The following is a 17,435-nucleotide window of genomic DNA, read 5'->3' as shown; positions in this document are numbered from 1 at the left end:
TTTCTCACTTTATTTGTCTGTGCAGAGGTATATGTATATATTTTTTCTTTTGATTTGTCTTCTTTAGGGAGGGTATGCTGGCAATGCAGTAGGATTTAAACTGTCTTCTTTGCTCAAATTGGCAGACACAAAAGCAAACAAGCCTGGGATGAATCTTCTGCACTTTGTTGCACAGGTATGTGGAAATGGTGACTCCAGAGAGAGAATGAGTGTGAATCGTCCCCGGAGGTGGGGAGGTTTTTCCCAGGTGTAAGGGGGCATCACACGGAAATAGGAAAGGGTGTGGTGGGTTCTAAGAAGGTTCTGTTTGCAGAAGCACTCTGCAGATTCCTGAGCTGAACTGTGCCTAGGGTTGTAGGACAGTAGGAAAGAGGAGGGGGTGGGGGAGGCAGGGGACAGGATTGGCAAAAGCCGATTATGAAGGGTTCACATCCTAAATGCTGGGGAATTTGGATTCATGCTGTAGCGTTTTGGAGCCAACAGAAGTTCATGCACGGCATAATGGCATGAGCAGGTTGGCTTTGTTTTTAGGAAAATAAGGCAACATGGAGAATGGGCTGCAGTGGAGAGAGAACTAGAAATAGGGCACCCCTTGGCAGAAATTGGCTCTGATCGCTTGGCAAGAGCTGAGAATCAGAGTCCTAGCCACGCGGATGGAGAGCAGAGGCCTGGGTGTGAGACATTCCCAATGTTGGGTTGACTAGATTTGTAAGTGTAGAGTGAAGGGGTCAGAGCAATGAAAAAGATCACCTCCACCGGTTTCCCTCTGTGAACTATAGGTTAGCTCACCTTGCTACAAGCACAGGGTTTGGTGTCTTCCCCCTGTCCATCACCTCCATTTCTGACTGGGTCTTTGTGATACCGAAACAACCAATTACAAAGTGGAAAGTCAGCCAAAGACAGTTGCCTCTTTGTTGTTAAATCATCTCAAATTACGAATTATATCGATTTGTTTTTCCTTCACTGGATCACCTTTGTTGTTTTGACAGCAATCACACAGATGTAGGTTTAAGCTGGGGAGGAAGCTGGGCTTGTTTCTAGTGTGAGCTTCAGAACAGGATGGAATTAGGATTTTGAGTTGTCCTTTATTAGCTGTACTTCCTCAGACAAGGTACTGAAACATTAAGACCTTCAATTTCTTCATCTAATCATGGGGCTAGTGATACTGCAAAACAGGTAACCAACAGGGTTGGAGGAGATCATTCCATAAAGTGCCAGACTCGCGTTTGGCACAGAGTAAGCGCTCCGTAAATAATACACACAATTACTATGACATTCTTCAGAAGACAAAGGACATGTTGAACTCAGGGCTAATTTATAAGTTAATTTTCAGGGCATTAAAACCAGAAAATGTCTTCCTTACCCTATGTGCCTTGAAGGTAGCCTTCTGGCAGTTCTTTTATTTATTTATTTAAAAGGTTTTTGTTGTTGTTTTGGTTTGGTTTTGGTTTTGGTTTTTTGAGAGAAAAGCATGTGAGTGGGGGGAGGGGCAAAGAGAGGGAGAGAATTCCAAGCAGGCTGTGTGCTGTCAGCTCAGAGCCCAGCATGGGGCTCGGTCTCACGAACTGTAAGATCCTGACCTAGGCCAAAATGAAGAGTCAGACGCTTAACGAAATGAGCCACCCGGTGCTCCCCTGGCAGTCCTTTTAGATCCACGTATCCAAGTGCTCTCTGTAACTTGGTCCCTACCCATGTGGGGATGTTTCCGGAGTTGGTGATTGCTTCCTTCATACCTACCTTCCTTGTATCCTCTGAGCAGATGAAGAATGCAAATACCTCCATGGCTTGTGCACCTTCTGATTAAAGTCATTTTGCAAACTGGTTTAACAGCTGAAGGTATCTTGGTCATATACAGGCACACTCATAGGTATGGGTGGTATTTAAGCAGGATTTATTGGATTCTCTTAGAAACAATGGGCCCTGCTAAGCTACCACCCACTTCCATTGACACTGCATGCACATGAATTGTATTTCACATCAGGATCGGTTGCTCTGGGAAGTTACATATATCTTGAGAGTAGGGGAGTTCTGGTAAATCTTGTTAAGAATATCAGAGTTCATGTTTCAGTGAATTGCTTTGAATATACCAAGCGTAAAAACAAGAACTTTAAGGTTCCTTTAAGCCTTGGGAAAATTGTTTCCTTCCAGTTTTACACATACAGTGAGAGAAAATTCTGTTTTTATTCTAGGAAGCCCAAAAGAAAGATGCCATTCTTCTAAACTTTTCTGAAAAATTGCATCACGTTCAGGAGGCTGCTAGGTAAGCAAGGAAGACTGAAAGTGAATAGTAAGATTCACATTTTTTGAAGCTATTTTTTAATGAAAACTGGTGAAGGTATTATAACTTTAAAAAGTTTTGTCTTGTTGAATTTTCAGACCTTCCTTTTATTTGCTTACAGAGGTGTGTGTGCATCTTTGGAAATTGGGGGTTTTGAAAACTTAATCTTTATTTTTAAGCTAAAAACCCCATTTCAGTCTTTTCTAATGAATATCATCAGTGTAAAAACAGTATGGATTGAGAACTTCAAATCCCTCCACACCCAACAGGTAGAGCTCAAACAACACAGCCTATTACCTCGGGAGTTGGCATATATCAGTCAAACGTCCAGGGCTGTTTCCCTGTAGAATCTAACATGGTACATTGATTTTCTATTGCATTAGAAGAAGTTGGAACCATACCAAGGGTTGTGAAAGGATTGTATTTAAATTCGTCACTCAACAGAGAAAGTAGCTACCGAACATAAAGCTGTGTTTACATCACTTTAATTTACTTCTTATCCCAGTGTAAATGTGTGTTTTAATGTAGCTATAATCTGTGTATAAGTACTATGTTGAGTTCCGTGTTTTTATTTTTTATAAGTTTATTTATTTTGAGAGAGAGCACGGGAGGGGTGGAGAGAGAGGGAGAGAGGGAATCCCAGGCAGGCTCCGCATTGTCATGTCAGTGCAGAGCCTGATGTGGGGCTCGAACTCATGAACTGTGAGATCACAACCTGACCCAAAATCAAGAGTCGGACCCTCAGCCAGCTGAGCCACCCAGGATCCCCAGAGTTCCGTGTTTTTAAATTTACAGCACATATGTATGTATCCAGTGGTAAATGTTCAATAACCAGCTTTCCCAGAAGTCCTAATTTGTAGCACCTGCTGATTTCCATAGTGTAAATACTGCTACGGTGGCAGATTTCAAGCTATCCGTGTGGCCTTACTGAGGGAGGAGCTGGGAGGGGATGCCAACACCCACAGTGGCCTCTTGCAGGCTGGCTCCGGCACCCTTCGTGTTACCTGCTTGTTATCTGTGTGACTGTTTCTAGTTAGGGGAGCCATGAACCATATGCATAAATACACAAGCCGTAGCTTTTCAAGCTAAGCCCTGTCATTGGCCAGTGGCTCAGTATTATTAACTGTGAACATCTAACCACAGATTACATGTCTTTCCTAAGGGGAAATTATTGGTCCAAAGTTGTGAATAGTTCATAGTTCATGTTTATAGATTTTCAGATTATTCCCCCAAAGAACGAGCATCTTATAAGATATAAACTGTTTCGGTTTTGAATTTCTGAAATAAACTTGTGTGAGAATATTTTTTCCTCTGACTAGTATAGAAATGTTACTAAGAGGTGTACGTAGAAATAATCATTACATTTTTGTTCTGACATTTCTGGTTAGATGGGAAAGTTTAGCTAGATGCTGTCTTAGAAAAAAACCTAGTCAGTAAAGTTTGTTTCTTTGAAATAGAAGATGAAGGGGGCGCCTGGGTGGCGCAGTCGGTTAAGCGTCCGACTTCAGCCAGGTCACGATCTCGCGGTCCGGGAGTTCGAGCCCCGCGTCAGGCTCTGGGCTGATGGCTCGGAGCCTGGAGCCTGTTTCCGATTGTGTGTCTCCCTCTCTCTCTGCCCCTCCCCCGTTCATGCTCTGTCTCTCTCTGTCCCAAAAATAAATAAAAAACGTTGAAAAAAAAAAATTTGAAATAGAAGATGAGGTATCCTGGTGAAGTACAGACAGATCATAAATGGATGCTGACGACCAGTGAAGGTGGAAAACGTGATTGCACGACGAAAAGTTAGAATTTGCGATAAAAGCAGGAAAGCATTCTAGTTTATGAATTTGCTAAGTGAATTGCACTGGGTTTTAGGTATCACCTATTCACTTTACCTGGTGACAAAAACATCACTCAGTGCACTACCAATCTTGATGTGATGTATGTAACAAAGGCCTTGTGATCAGTTCTGTCATTTCTTTGCAGAATTGTTAGCTGCATGGTTAGTTCTCTCTGAAATACCGAGTGCTTACTCTGGCTGTCTGTGGCCGCGTGAAGTCTGCTTAGTATCTCCTTATTGCCCTTAATGTCTACACTGCCTTGCTTTCCGTGAGTTAGAGCTTTTGCATTGGTTCCAGAGGGAAGTCTAAGTATCCGAGTCTAAGTACAGGGGTGGTAAATGTCATCGCGGTAATTCTGCCCTTCTGTTTCTAGGTTTGACCAATGGCTAGTCTCGTTTGACGTGCCTGCATGACACATGGCTTCCCTGTGCCAACTGCCCACTCTCTCCGCTTTCTTCTTTCAGATTATCTCTGGATAACACGGAGGCAGAACTGCGCTCGCTCTTTATCAGGACGAGATCTCTGAGGGAAAACATTCAGCGGGATGGTGAACTTTGTCAGCAGGTGGAAGATTTCCTTCAGGTTTGTGGGTGATTTGAGTCCGTCTCTCGTTTTGGCTCCAGGCACCCGGCAGGGCTGGTTAAATCTGCACGCGTTTGTGGAAGCAGCGGGTTCCGGTTCATATATCTTTTCCCCAGCTCAGTAGAAGGAACTTTGTATTTCAATGCCCATTCCTTGCCGCATTGGTTCTCTGGCAGGCGTTGTCGAATGAGGTCTGCACGTAAGGTGTTTGTTTAGGGCTGGCCTCCCTTTACCCCTGCTCCCCGTCCATCATTGCCCCGCGCTGTAGCCAACTGGTATCGGCATGTGGTGCTGACCCTTGACGGCATATGCGTGGCAGCTCAGGTTTTGCTTCGAAACCGCAGCGTACGAGTTCTTGCCTCCTAATCCAACTTTTGGACAACAGAAGGGAGTTCCACGGAAATCATAGACACCTGAGAACTTGGGCTGTTGTTCCTTCACTTGTTTTTATTCAAGAAACAAGCCAGGTTTTGGCATGTTTTTATAATGAGAGCGGGAGCACACACGATAGCCGTGACTATCAACACCCCAAACACATCAACCGCACAGGGTGTGTCAGGAGCTGCTCTGAATAACATCAACAAAAAACAGCCGAGTGGACGTGTTTGTGACAGCTCACTGTGACTCACTAATCACATAGTCTGACATACTTCTCCTATCTTCCTTATTTAAAAAAAAGGGGCAGCTTTGCATGCTTTTGGTCTCCAGGGAAGTGGTATGCTACCGTCAGTATCCGTGCTTTGCGCCTTTCGAGGTGGCACATGTGCAGCACGGACACCCTTGGTGCTGGGAACGGCGTGCTCCGAAGGTCCTGCCAACCTCAGCTTTCACTCGTTTCCTCAGAATTAAGCTACATCAAATATTGGAAGTTGCAGCTCCCATCAGCAAACACTTTGTTTGGTTCTGCTGCACGTTTATTTTTATGATTAAATATGTATTTTCTTTCAGATATAACCAAACAAATACTCTGTTTAAAGTGCACAGATTTTTCTCCACAATGCAAACACCACCATAAAATACCTAACAGGTAGGAAAGCTGGGGTACCTGGGTGACTCAGTTGGTTAAGCGTCCAACTTCGGCTCAGGTCATGATCTCACAGTCTAGGGATTCGAGCCCCGCATCGGGCTCTGTGCTGACAGCTCGGAGCCTGGAGCCTGCTTCGGATTCTGTGTCTCCCTCTCTCTCTCTGCCCCTCCCCCACTCACTCTCTCTCTCTCTCAAAAATAAACATACATTAAAAAAAAAATTACGGGGGCGCCTGGGTGGCGCAGTCGGTTAAGCGTCCGACTTCAGCCAGGTCACGATCTCGCGGTCCGTGAGTTCGAGCCCCGCGTCAGGCTCTGGGCTGATGGTTCAGAGCCTGGAGCCTGTTTCCGATTGTGTGTCTCCCTCTCTCTCTGCCCCTCCCCTGTTCATGCTCTGTCTCTCTCTGTCCCAAAAATAAATAAACGTTGAAAAAAAAAAAAATTACGGTCTAACAGGTAGGAAAGCTCTTAGCAGTAAGCACATGCAGACAAATGAGAGAAATCCAGAAATACGGGGGTGGGGGGGAAGGCCCATCCCACAGTGAGATGAGAATCCTGGATCTCTCATTCCCTGGCTCTTACATTAAATATTAATATTTTATGCTACATAGCAGCACAGAAAGGTTTATGATGAAAAGCAGCTCTGTCTTAGCCGTGCCCCTAGGCTGCTCTTTAAAGGCATCCTTGTTTGACTCTAAATGCTTCTTTCTCGTAATCATTTTTATCTTTGTAAATAAAATGTTCTCATACAGCTGTTTATTTTTCTTTTTTATATTCAATTTCTTTTTAAATGGTGGGGGGGGCAGGTATTAATTTTATAAGGTAGGTAGGGTCAGGCCATGAAGGGAAAACGTTGGACTTTGTGCTCTTAGCCATGGGGAAACATTGAAGTTTTTTGAGCAGAGAAAAGACAAGAACACAGTCTTGCAAATCCCTTTCAGTATTTTGACCCTCTGGGCAAGAAATAACGAATACATTGGTTTGGAACTTTAGTCTGGAGCAAACAAGTGAGACACGGAAAGTGGAGTCTCCTGGCACGGCTACTGATACCTTGTCCATTATACTTGGCCAGTGTATACTTGGCCAGTGGCTCTGGACGGCCATTTGTGGTCCTGACTGCAAAAATTAAGTCTTGGCAAAAGACTGAGCCGGGTGATTTTTCACACCCATATTCGGAATGTTTCACTTTCCCAAGTCCTAAGGGTGACCACAGTGCATGTTAAGTTTTTCCTTCCTGGTTTTCTCTCAATCCCCACAGGATCTAGTGATGAGACATGGGAGGAGGAGCTAAGCTAATCTATCCCATGTAGATAGATTCTTGTCAAGAGTCCTATTTTTCTGTTGAGTTTTTCTTGGCTGGAATCCACCTTTCCCCCTGTGGAAGAATGACAGGCAAAGATTTATCTTTTCATGAATACCCTTCTCTCCATAAAGAATAATGCAGCATGAATGCACACACTGCCTCGGGCTACTGACTCAGATGGTTACTTTCTCTGGTATCTGGTTTCCTGAATAGTTTTGGTTTCCTGCTACCTCTTGAGTGTGTTTGGTGTAAGGAAAGGACTCTTATGGGGGAGAGTGTGTGGGAGTGGGTGAGAGGTGACGTGTCTCCTCAGAACTTCTCTTCCTTCTCCAAGCATGTTTCAGCAGCGATCCCACTCCATGAGGGTGGGCAGTCCATCGCTTCACATTTCCTAGGCCGGTCCTTCCACTCAAAGGAAGTGTCTCAAGTAGAAGCCTTTTTGAGAACAAGATCTGTGTGATTTATAAAGTCACGTACTTCACGCATTCCTTCTTCACATAAGCCTTGTTCCCTGGTGAAAAAGAAGGTTGACTTGAGTGTGATCCCAAGCGATTTGGTCCCCATGCGGCTGTGGCTCCTCTAACCTGCTGCTTCCTCATTTCAGCTCAACATGAAATGTCCCCAACATGTCAGGGAAGTGTGCTCGTGTGCCTGATAGGTCCCCATCCTGAAAGGGCTGAGAGCTCACTGGAGGAGAGCAAACCTCTTTCGTTTCTGTTTCTTTGTTGTGTTCGGCACCTGAATCTATAGGGGCACTGGAGACTTTGTCCTGGAAGAATGAGGAGGAGGTGATTTGTGTAGAGGATTTGTGTAGGGCAGTAATTCCTGTCCATGGGGGCTCATCGGGGTCTCCTGCAGTTTTAATAAAATACCAGTGGCAGTTACACCTCAGACGAACTGAATCGCATGGGTGGGGTATGAGCATGCACTGTTGACACAGCTTCTGAGCTGACTTGGATAAGCACCATGGTTAGGAAGTCTTGGCTGGGGCATTTGTCTAGGCACAGGGGCTTCCAGTCCTATGGGATGACACTGACCCCGATACAGGTCACTTGAGGTGAGGCTTAAACTCCTCCTCCACAGGATAACTCATCAGTATGAGTTACTTTTGGCACCCTGAAGTGAACCCTTGGCCAATATCAGACCTTTTTTTTTTTTAATGTTTATGTATTTTTGAGAGAGAGAGAGAAAGGGGACAGAGGATCCGAGGTGGGCTCTGTGCTGACAACAGCGAGCCCAGTGGTGGGTCTCGAACTCACAAACTATGAGATGATGACCTGAGCCAAAGTCTGACGACACTCAACCGTCTGAGCCACCCGGGCGCCCCAAGACTCACTTAGAAGGAAGAACAGATACAGAATAAGTTTTCCTTAATAAAACCAACGTTACGCCTATGTCATTTTTCAGTAGCCTTAAAGGCCACCATTTTGTCAGAGGCATTCTGTAGATTAAAGCTCTTTAGGCTCATTTGTTGCTTCCAGGCCTTTACACAGGAGTTCACCTTGCTTCCCCAGGGCTTTGTTTGGGTTGAATTATTTTCCTTTTGGCTCTGAGTGCATTGGGTTTGCAATCTACCTTCCCTTCTCGACTTGAAATTGAGCCCAGGAGCACGGCTTCCCCGGGCACTAGACGGCTCACAGAGAGTCTCCTCACTGCTGTTGACTTGAGCGTGTGCTTGTTTGTTTACCCGCAGTTTGCTGTGGAAAAGCTGACAGAACTGGAGCGCTGGAAGCAAGAGCTCCAGGACGAGGCCCACACCCTTATAGATTTTTTCTGTGAAGACAAAGAAACCATGAAACTGGACGAGTGCCTTCAGATCTTTAGAGATTTTTGTGTCAAATTCAACAAAGCGGTTAAGGTATGGCCGATGGCATCTCCCTGTTTTCTGAGTTGTTTGGATTTTTGTTTTTCGCTTTCCGCACCCAGCCCTCTGTTCCTGGCAGAAAGATGGGTCAGCATTTCCACGCTTTCAGGGAAGTCTGGCCCAGGCAGCATTGCCACGCTCTCAGTTGGGGTTACCGGGAAGTATCTGTGCCATCCTGGCCCCGAGCACCTCCCGGTTGCCGGGAGCCCAGCGTTGGCTTCCTCCGCTACAGTGCTGCTCACACCAACACCTGCTTTGATGCCCTGAAAGCATTATGTTAGTAAAGTTCATCTATGATGGCAGCCGTGATATTAACAAGTTTCTTTGAAGATCCTGAGTGTCTCCCTCCCCCCCCTTCCCCAGGAGAGAATTTCCCCTTTGGGGGAACCCTTTGTTGCGGTGGGATGATTGGAAGGTGTTCTCTCACCTGTTTCGGGCACCACGGCTATTGCCAGGCAGTGGGCACCGCAGAAACCGTGTCCTCAGCCAGAGCAGGCTTAGAAATCCTCAAGTGCTTAGGGGTCTGCTGCCGTCTGAGCAATACGGCCGCGTTTCTTGCCCTTTAGCCTCCAATTCCAGTCATCTCTGGGTTCAGTGTAGGAGCCAGAAAACTCTGGGTTCCTTGGCTTTGCAAATACAACTTCTCATCTGTCCGTTAAAGACAAAACGACATCCCTTTACTTCAGGTGGTGGTGAGGAACCCAATACTTGTGCGCGTTATCCCTCCCCCGTATTTAAATGCAGGTTTGTCCATAGCTGAATTCCTTTGCGGGACTGGTCACATTTCCCTCCAGCCCTGAGTAGGCCAGAGTGACTTGAGTCCTCAACCCCTCCTTCCTCTCTCCAGCTAAGAGAAGGAGGCTGAGCCTGTGGCCACGTTTCCTCTCCCTTGTCCAAGCAGTGAGCTCAGCAGAGGGGGGCGGTGGTGGGTGGTAGAGGCCAAATTGGCTCTTTCTGAGGCCCTCACTCCCTGTCAGAATTCTGCAGGCCCAAGAGGCCACCTGTGCGATTCTCTCCGCCCAGCTGTTCTGAGCGCCAGGACCTGGCCCCACTCCCACCACAGGCAGCTTTCGGGGAGAGGGCCCGGAGGACCTGGGACACTGGAGAGGCTGGACCAGAGCTGCAGGAAGGGCCATGCCTCCCCAGCCAGAGCCAGAGTTTCGAGGAAACTTGGAGGGGAAGTCCACCATTTGAGGAAATTGATCTTCAAGTAAAAAGTACTACCAATAACAGGCGTGGCTTGTGAGATCCGAGGGACTTGGCACCGAGGGACTGCATGCTCCCGTTCCCCAGAGACACAGGCTCCACGGAGCTGAGGTCATCCAGGGTCAGCCAGGGCACCTCCTCTGGGCCCTTGGTTCCCTGGAGGTCGAACTGAGCCAGTCCTGTCACCAGCTCATGCTCCTTAATCCCCAGAGCCAATGGCGAGAGCGGAGAGGACCGGGCTGCAACGATACAGATGTATTTAGGTGATACAAATATATTTAAAGTGCACAGCCAGCTGGTAAAATGTGCTTTAGCATATACATTTGTTCTGGTTCAGTTTTGCTGGGGTGAGGCCTGGGTACTTGGAGCTGGGTGAAGGGTAATCGAAGGATTTATAAAGCAAATCATCTTGTCTGATTGTGGAAGGGGGTGGAGCATGAGGGACGGAGCCAACATGACCTCTCTGGTGTTCTTTACTGAAGAGCATTCAGGGAACAGAGATTTGAAAGGCATCTCTTAATACCTAGCGTATACATTTATGCATCCAAAGCGTTAAGTAGAATGTGCTGCTCGTGTGTGTGTAGATGCAGTCAACACAGATGCCCCAGGGAGGTTTGATCTCTGACTCCTTTTTTTCCTCTCCGCCATTGCTTAACTCCCCCTTCCCTGGAAGTCCTTTCCATCTTGCCCTGCTTAGAAGCCAAGTTGGGTTCCCTTGGAAATGAGGTGGCAGGCATGTGTGGAATCACAGCCTACATTTAGAGGACAGTGCCTTGACTGGAAAGCTGCAAGTTGGGCCCAGGGACGATAAGCTTAGATTGGTGGGGCCACCCCCATGCAGCTTTGGGACAACTAGCCCTGTCCACACCCACACAGGTGCAAACACCAGTATGTCTCTTGGTGAAGCTTACGCTGGGCTCTCCTCCCTGCGTGTATATCTCACTGGAGTCTTAGGGCAGGTGGCTCTGGAGTTGCACACACGTTCCACACGTCTCATGGTTCTTGGGGCTTCTCTCCACCCCTCGTTCAGGACAACCAGGACCGGGCGGTGCAGGAGCTGAGACAGCTGCAGCGGCTGAAGGAGCGGGAACAGAAGCGTCGCTCCTGGGCAGCTGGGGAGCTCGGGGGCTTCTGCCGGAGCAGCAGTGAGAATGATGTGGAGCTGCTGACCAAGAAGGGCACAGAGGACCTGCCCCCCTTCCTGCAGCCCAGGCCCGTCAGCCCTTCCTACCGACCTCCTAACGCCCGCCGCTCTCGCCTTTCCCTGGGCGCCTTTGCTGACCGGGAGCTGCTGACCTTCCTGGAGAGTTCCACCGGCAGCCCCGAGGAGCCCAGCAAGTTTAACAGCTTGCCCCGTAGCAGCCCCCGGCAAGCCCGGCCCACACTGGCCTGGATGGAGCCTGGGGGCCCGAGGGCCCAGGACCTCAGTCACGCACGCAGACCTCAGGCCTCACAGAGCCAGGAGGAGGCCCCTGAGCCACCCTCATCTTGGCAGAGCCAGCTCCCAGTCCCCCGACCCGAGGACCCTGCGCCCCTCTTCCCTCGAGCTCGGCGCAGTGGGGTGGGCATCCTCCAAAAGAGGAACAGCGAGCCCATGGGCCTGGCTCCCGCCCGGTCCCCTCCGCTCTCACCATTGGCTCTGGGGATTAAGGAGCATGAGCTGGTGACAGGACTGGCTCAGTTCGACCTCCAGGGACCCAAGGGCCCAGAGGAGGTGCCCCGGCTGACCCTGAATGACCTCAGCTCCGTGGAGCCCGTGTCTCTGGGGGATGGGAGCATGCAGTCCCTCGCTGCCAGCCACAGTGGCCTGCTGCCTGTGAGCTCAAGTGCCCCAGGGGGTCTCAGCCCAGCCCTGCAGGGGGATGACGGATCTGCCCCCGACCAACCTAGTGGCGAGGCTCTGGTATCTGTAGGCAGCAGCGACCCTGAGAGCAAAGACCCCGGCCCTTTGTTCTACATCTCAGATGCCACCGACTGCTCGCTGACCCTGGACTGCTCGGAGCCAGGGGAGGGGGGCGGTGGGGATGGCTCCCTGTCCTCTGGGGCTGGAGAGACAGGCAGCCAGGTCTCCTCTCACCCTCCTTCCAGCCCCCCCGGGGAGGCTTCTGCTCCCCTCTCCGGGAAGAGTGAGCCCAGCTGCAAGGACGCCCTTCCCAGGGACAGACCCACCAAAGGGAAGGATGCGACAACACCAAAGAGAAGCTCCCTCAGAGAGGCGTCCCAAGGGACCTCCAAGGCAGTGAGTGCCAGGCGGAGCCAAGGGGCGGCGCCCAAGCCCGTGCGGACCTTGACAGCCTCCGAGAGCGAGAGCATGCGTAAAGTCGTGCCCATCTCCAGGTCAAGCCGCAGCTCGGTGGGCTGGAAGCGGCCTTCTGGGGACACCCCCAGCAGCCCAGCACAGCAGCAGTGGTCGCGCCGGAGCTCCGTGCGGGGGACCTCGGACGTGTCGCCCAGGAGGCCCTCTACAGGGGCTGTGACCGTGCCGGAGGAGCCGAGGCTGGCGAGGGGGAGCAGCAGCTCTGGCAGCGTCCGGCCCGGGAAGGAGCACCCCCTGCAGCCCAGGGGCTCGTTCAAGAAGCCCAGCGCCAAGCCCCTCAGGAACGTCCCCAGACAGAAGCCCGAGGAAAATAAGATCTGCCGCTCCAACTCCGAGAGCCCCGAAGAGGAGCCCAAGGCCCCGCCGCCCCCCAGCGTCCCCCGTGTCCCACCTCCCGTGCCGAGCTTTGCCCGGAACACAGTTGCGTCCTCATCTCGGTCCATGAGAACAGATTCTCCTCCCGTGGCCAAGACTCCTGGCATCACTCGGACTGTTTCCCAGCGTCAGCCGAGGCCAAAGGGTAGCCCCGAGGATGCCATCCCCAAGGACAGCGGCACCCTGCGGCGGGCCAGTAGCGCCCGGGCCCCCAAAAAGTGTCCGGAGGCTGCTGGGGGTCCCAGTGCCAACACAGAGACGCCTCCAAAGGGCCGAGGGGCTGGGGAAAGGGCCTCCCTCAGACTGAAAAACTCAGATCCGACCACACTGGGGAAAATCCTCGATCCCTTACGGAAGTGATAGGTGTCTGTCCTCTCGTTGCTGGGGGCTCAGGTGGTGAGGACTGACTTCCTGTGACAGTCCAGCACCGGATGTCTCTGTTCACATAAAGTCACCCCCTGGTGCCAGCCACTAACGCTCATGTCACCGAAAGTGTGGTCCGGGAGGCTGGTGGACTGCCACCCACTGTGACCCCTCCTGCTGTAAAGTCCCCCGTCTGGATGTGCACCATGACAGCCGGCACCTCACATACTCCTCCCCAAGCAGACACCGCATGAAAAACATAGATGTCTGAGATGACATTCTTCCGTACGGAGTAAAAGAATTTTGGCCAGTTTTTCTATTCCAAACTTATTTTTGAATATTACAAAAACTGCATATTTTAGTTCCTTTTGCAGAATGAAATGCCTCCTAGGAAAAAAGACAAAACCCTTAATATGAAGACATTTTCATTTTCCTGTGTTCCCTGGCCTCAGGGTTCCACCTGCCCACACACCGTCCATTGCTGGCAACTGGACTTCTCTGCAGGCCCTGGGTGCTCTGTGATTGGCACCGTCTCCTCGAAGGCTCTCTGTGTTGCTCATCTTTCTGTGTGTGACTTCGGGTGAGGGTTTGCTTGTGAGCAGGAGGGAAAGTGAGACTGGTGCGTGGAAATCGGATGCTCCCATGTGCTCAGGACAGGCACCATGGGCAGCGCCTTCCCTGCAGACAGGGAGCAGCCCCTGGGAGAAATGCTGGATCTTCCGGAACTTAGAAGTGCCATATTTTAATGGAAAGGCATTGAGGGGCTGTTTGGCTGAGCACACCTGCCCCTTCTGTGTTTTCCCATTTGTGTATCTTATAAAACCGAGTGAAGGCTGCTATGACCTGGGATCGCTCTAGTTACAGGGACAAACAAACCCTTCTGTCTCCCAGTCTTGTCCCTCCCTTCTCTCTCTGCCTGCAGCCAGCCCTTCCTTCTCTTGCGAATGCAACACAAAGCCGGGAGGGTCTGTGCGTATTATTTATGCCACTGATGATGCTTCTTAATGTCGATGTCTGTTCTTTGTGGTACAATGGTTTTTAAGTCCTGAGAAAAAACAAATTTTTTTAAACCAAAAACAAAAAACAAAAAAAACACTAAAAACAAAAAAGAAAAGAAAAAAAAGAAACGACTTTCAGGAGAATTTATATCATCAGGAAATTTTTGGGAAAAAAAAGGCTTTATTCAAAAGGGAGAAAACGTGTACTGTTTCTACTCACTGCCCATTTCACTACTTCCTTTTGAGGCTAATTAGGAAATGAAGCAATTCTGGAAACTTTCTTGTTACTTTAAAGTCACCCCCCACTCTTTTTCACTTTTGGTCATTTATTGAAATTGTAGTGACACCTTGGTGTAGATCCAACAGTGGTAAATGGATTTCAGCGAATCCACATGGTTGATGTTACAATCTTCCTCCTGTAGAATGTTGCCTTTCATCCAAATTAATTGGAAACTGAGCTTCCCTAAGTCAGCCAAATTGAAAAGGTAAATTTTATGATTGAAGAAGTAAGGCACCTGACCGCAAAATCTCTTATAAAAATAGCCTTGAATACGTATTTCACGGGCCCCACAAAATGGTTATGGGAATCCTATAGTGTTTTTCACCATCTCAAAAAGCCTAAGAAATCATATATTTAACCGTGCAGATAACAACATTCAAGGCACAGGGCCCATGGTTGGGTGGAAAAGGACGAAAGAGATCAAAAGTTTGTGGATAGCGATGGGGTCAGGACCTCCAGGTAGGATCCTGGGAACCAGGGTCCCAGTCCCTGCTTGGTCACTGGTGCTATGTGACTTTGGCAAATCGCTCCCTCTCCCTAAGCCTCTGTTTCCCAGTCTACGGAAGTCGGGGCACGGCTTCAGTGATGGCTTCTCAAGGTCCCTTAGCTCAAAGAGGGAGCTATTATTATCAACAACCAAGGACCCACCTGCCCCAGGACCGGCTTCTCCAAACCAACCCCCAGCACCTCCATAGCAGAGGCCTCAACGTCAAAGGCCTGCTTAAAATAAAGCACCTTCAGAATGTGTTGTTGCTTTGAAATCTAATAAGCTGAGTTTCTTGAGAAGCGGCATTTTACTTAGCCCTGTGGACCCTATGTGTATGCATCTGTGTGAGCAGGTGATCATTCTATTACCTTTTATTGGTAGTAAGCTTTGAAAAATAATTTAAGTATCTAATGGAGAAATGTAAATAAATTTCTATATAAATTTGTTTAAGATGAACTGAATGTATTTAAAGGCTCATTTATATGTTCTTTTATGTAACATGTAGTTTAATAAAGTTCCTGTTTATGGGAGTTGTGTTTTATCCTCAACTTGCTCTGCTGATGGGTATGTATGTGTGTGATCCTGGGGGAAGAGTATATAATTTCCTGTGCACAGAAAAGCCCCGATATAGGAGGTGCAACAGCTTTGAGATACAGCAGTCTTGTCCTCAAAAGGCTCAAAAGCCAAATTAGGCTGTTAGTGTGTGTCTTCTTGGGAGCAGAGTCTGTGTTTACCTGAAGGCCTAGAAAGCAGGCCTTGTGCCAGACCCGTGGGAATGCAAGCATTGCATCTGACACGCAGGCCGTCGATGGAATGTTCAGCACCTCATACATGCTCACATTGTTCCATGTTTTGGGCCAAGCTGTGTGTAATCTCTGTGGGGCCAGCAAGTCTGGATCTGCTCCTATGTGTCCTCATGCATTTTGGCTCAGGACACTATTGGGAAATCACAGCTCACTTCTGCGGCTGCCTTAGGAATGAGCAGAGAGGGAGGGAGGTATGGCTTTATTTGAAATGCAGTGCTGGTGCTTATTTGAGAAGAGAGGGGAATTGTTCAGAAGGTGCACCTCATACCTCAGGGGTTCATGTCAAGTTTTAGTCCTGGCTACTCTTGCGCTTTATCTGAAACGGTTTACAGGATGATCCCTGGGTCAGGCACTGAGAGAGAGATGAGTAGATGATGTCCTTGTGAGTTGCTGTCTGCCCCCATGAACTCTGAGAGCCTGGTTCTGCCTGTTACAAGCTGGTTGGGCCACTGGACCCCTTCCTGTACCTTCAACCTATTGTACCAGGGGTTACTGACATCAAAAAAAGACTTCATTTGCACAGTGGGTCTCAAGTAGTTTTAACCCTTTTATTTTATGACTTTCAAAAGGAACCTGTTTCCAGTCCTCCTGAAGATACATGTTGAGTTTAATGGGGCCACAGTTCCTAATTGTTCATTCAAGATTCTGCTTATTTGTGTATCATGGTGGGACGCTCCAGAATAGTTTGGTGGAACTATTAATTCATCCCTGCAAGGTGAACAAATTCACCAACTTCTGCCTCTAAGGGTGCAATAGCCTACCTGCTCCCATCTGGCAATGATGTAAGCTTTACGCCCAACGTGGGACTCAAACTTGCAACCTCGAGATCAAGAGTCATGCTCTACTGACTGAGCCAGCTAGACAGCCCTCAATTCTTATACTTTTGATTCATGCTCCAGTCCTGCCCCCCAACAACAACAAAAAAGCAGTTTTTTGTTTGGTTGGTTGGGTTTTTTGGTATGTGTCCTCAAACACAAATAAGCATCAATGTATAAACCAAATTAGAATAAGGAACATTGCATCTCGTAACTCATTAAGTGCTCTCGAAAATTATTTGGGCCATGGGGCACATGGCTGACTCAGTCGGTCGAGTGTCTGACTCTTTTTATGTTTTTATGTTTATTTATTTCTGAGAGAGAGAGAAAAACACAGGTGGGGAGCAAAGAGAGAGGGAGAGAGAGAATCTGAAGTAGGCTCTGCTGACCGCAGAGAACCAGATGCGGGGTGCAAACTCACGAACCATGAGATTATGACCTAAACCGAAATCAGAAGCTTAATCCACTGAGCCACCCAGGCACCGACGTCTGACTCTTGATTTTGGCTCAGGTCGTGACCTCAAGGTTCGTAGGGTCAAGCCCCTCATCGGACTCTGTGCTGACAGAGCCTGCTTGGGATTCTTTCTCTCCCTTTCTGTCCCTGTCCCACCCCTGCTCACTCTCTGTCTCTCTCTGTCTAAAAATGTAAAATAAAATAGTGAATTTCTTAAAATTTATTTGGGCCACGAACACACAAAAACACGGAGGACAGTGGGTCAGCAGAGTCACTTTCTACTCAGCGTCTATGGGGCAACCATGCATAGCTTGGACTGAATCTGTGGCAGGGTTGAAAATAACCCAGAGCAGGCTCTACCTGGGAATTTTTTCATCTGCAAATATCTTCCAGTAAAGTGTCCTAGGGCTCATTGGATCACCTCGGTGAAGACAAAAGTAACATTCTTGTAGGTGAAGAAA

General features: G+C 48.6%; 1 protein-coding gene across 2 annotated transcripts in view; it reads left to right on the top strand.

The window, feature by feature from the left end:
- The window catches only part of FHDC1 (FH2 domain containing 1), a 42,342-nt gene extending 26,913 nt beyond the window's left edge, over positions 1 to 15,429 (top strand). For both annotated transcript variants that reach the window (XM_030312899.1, XM_030312898.1), the window contains exons 8-12: positions 68 to 175; positions 2,190 to 2,260; positions 4,563 to 4,680; positions 8,703 to 8,867; positions 11,110 to 15,429. In XM_030312899.1, the coding sequence (XP_030168759.1) occupies positions 68 to 175; positions 2,190 to 2,260; positions 4,563 to 4,680; positions 8,703 to 8,867; positions 11,110 to 13,131 (2,484 nt within the window). In that variant the 3' untranslated portion in view covers positions 13,132 to 15,429. The remainder of the gene's footprint in view (positions 1 to 67; positions 176 to 2,189; positions 2,261 to 4,562; positions 4,681 to 8,702; positions 8,868 to 11,109) is intronic.
- The last annotated feature ends 2,006 nt before the right edge of the window (positions 15,430 to 17,435 follow it).

The sequence above is a fragment of the Lynx canadensis genome, chromosome B1, assembly GCF_007474595.2.
Source record: "Lynx canadensis isolate LIC74 chromosome B1, mLynCan4.pri.v2, whole genome shotgun sequence".
Lineage (NCBI taxonomy): Eukaryota > Metazoa > Chordata > Mammalia > Carnivora > Felidae > Lynx > Lynx canadensis.
Note: the sequence above shows the minus strand (reverse complement) of the source record. Positions and strands in the feature narration are given on the sequence as shown.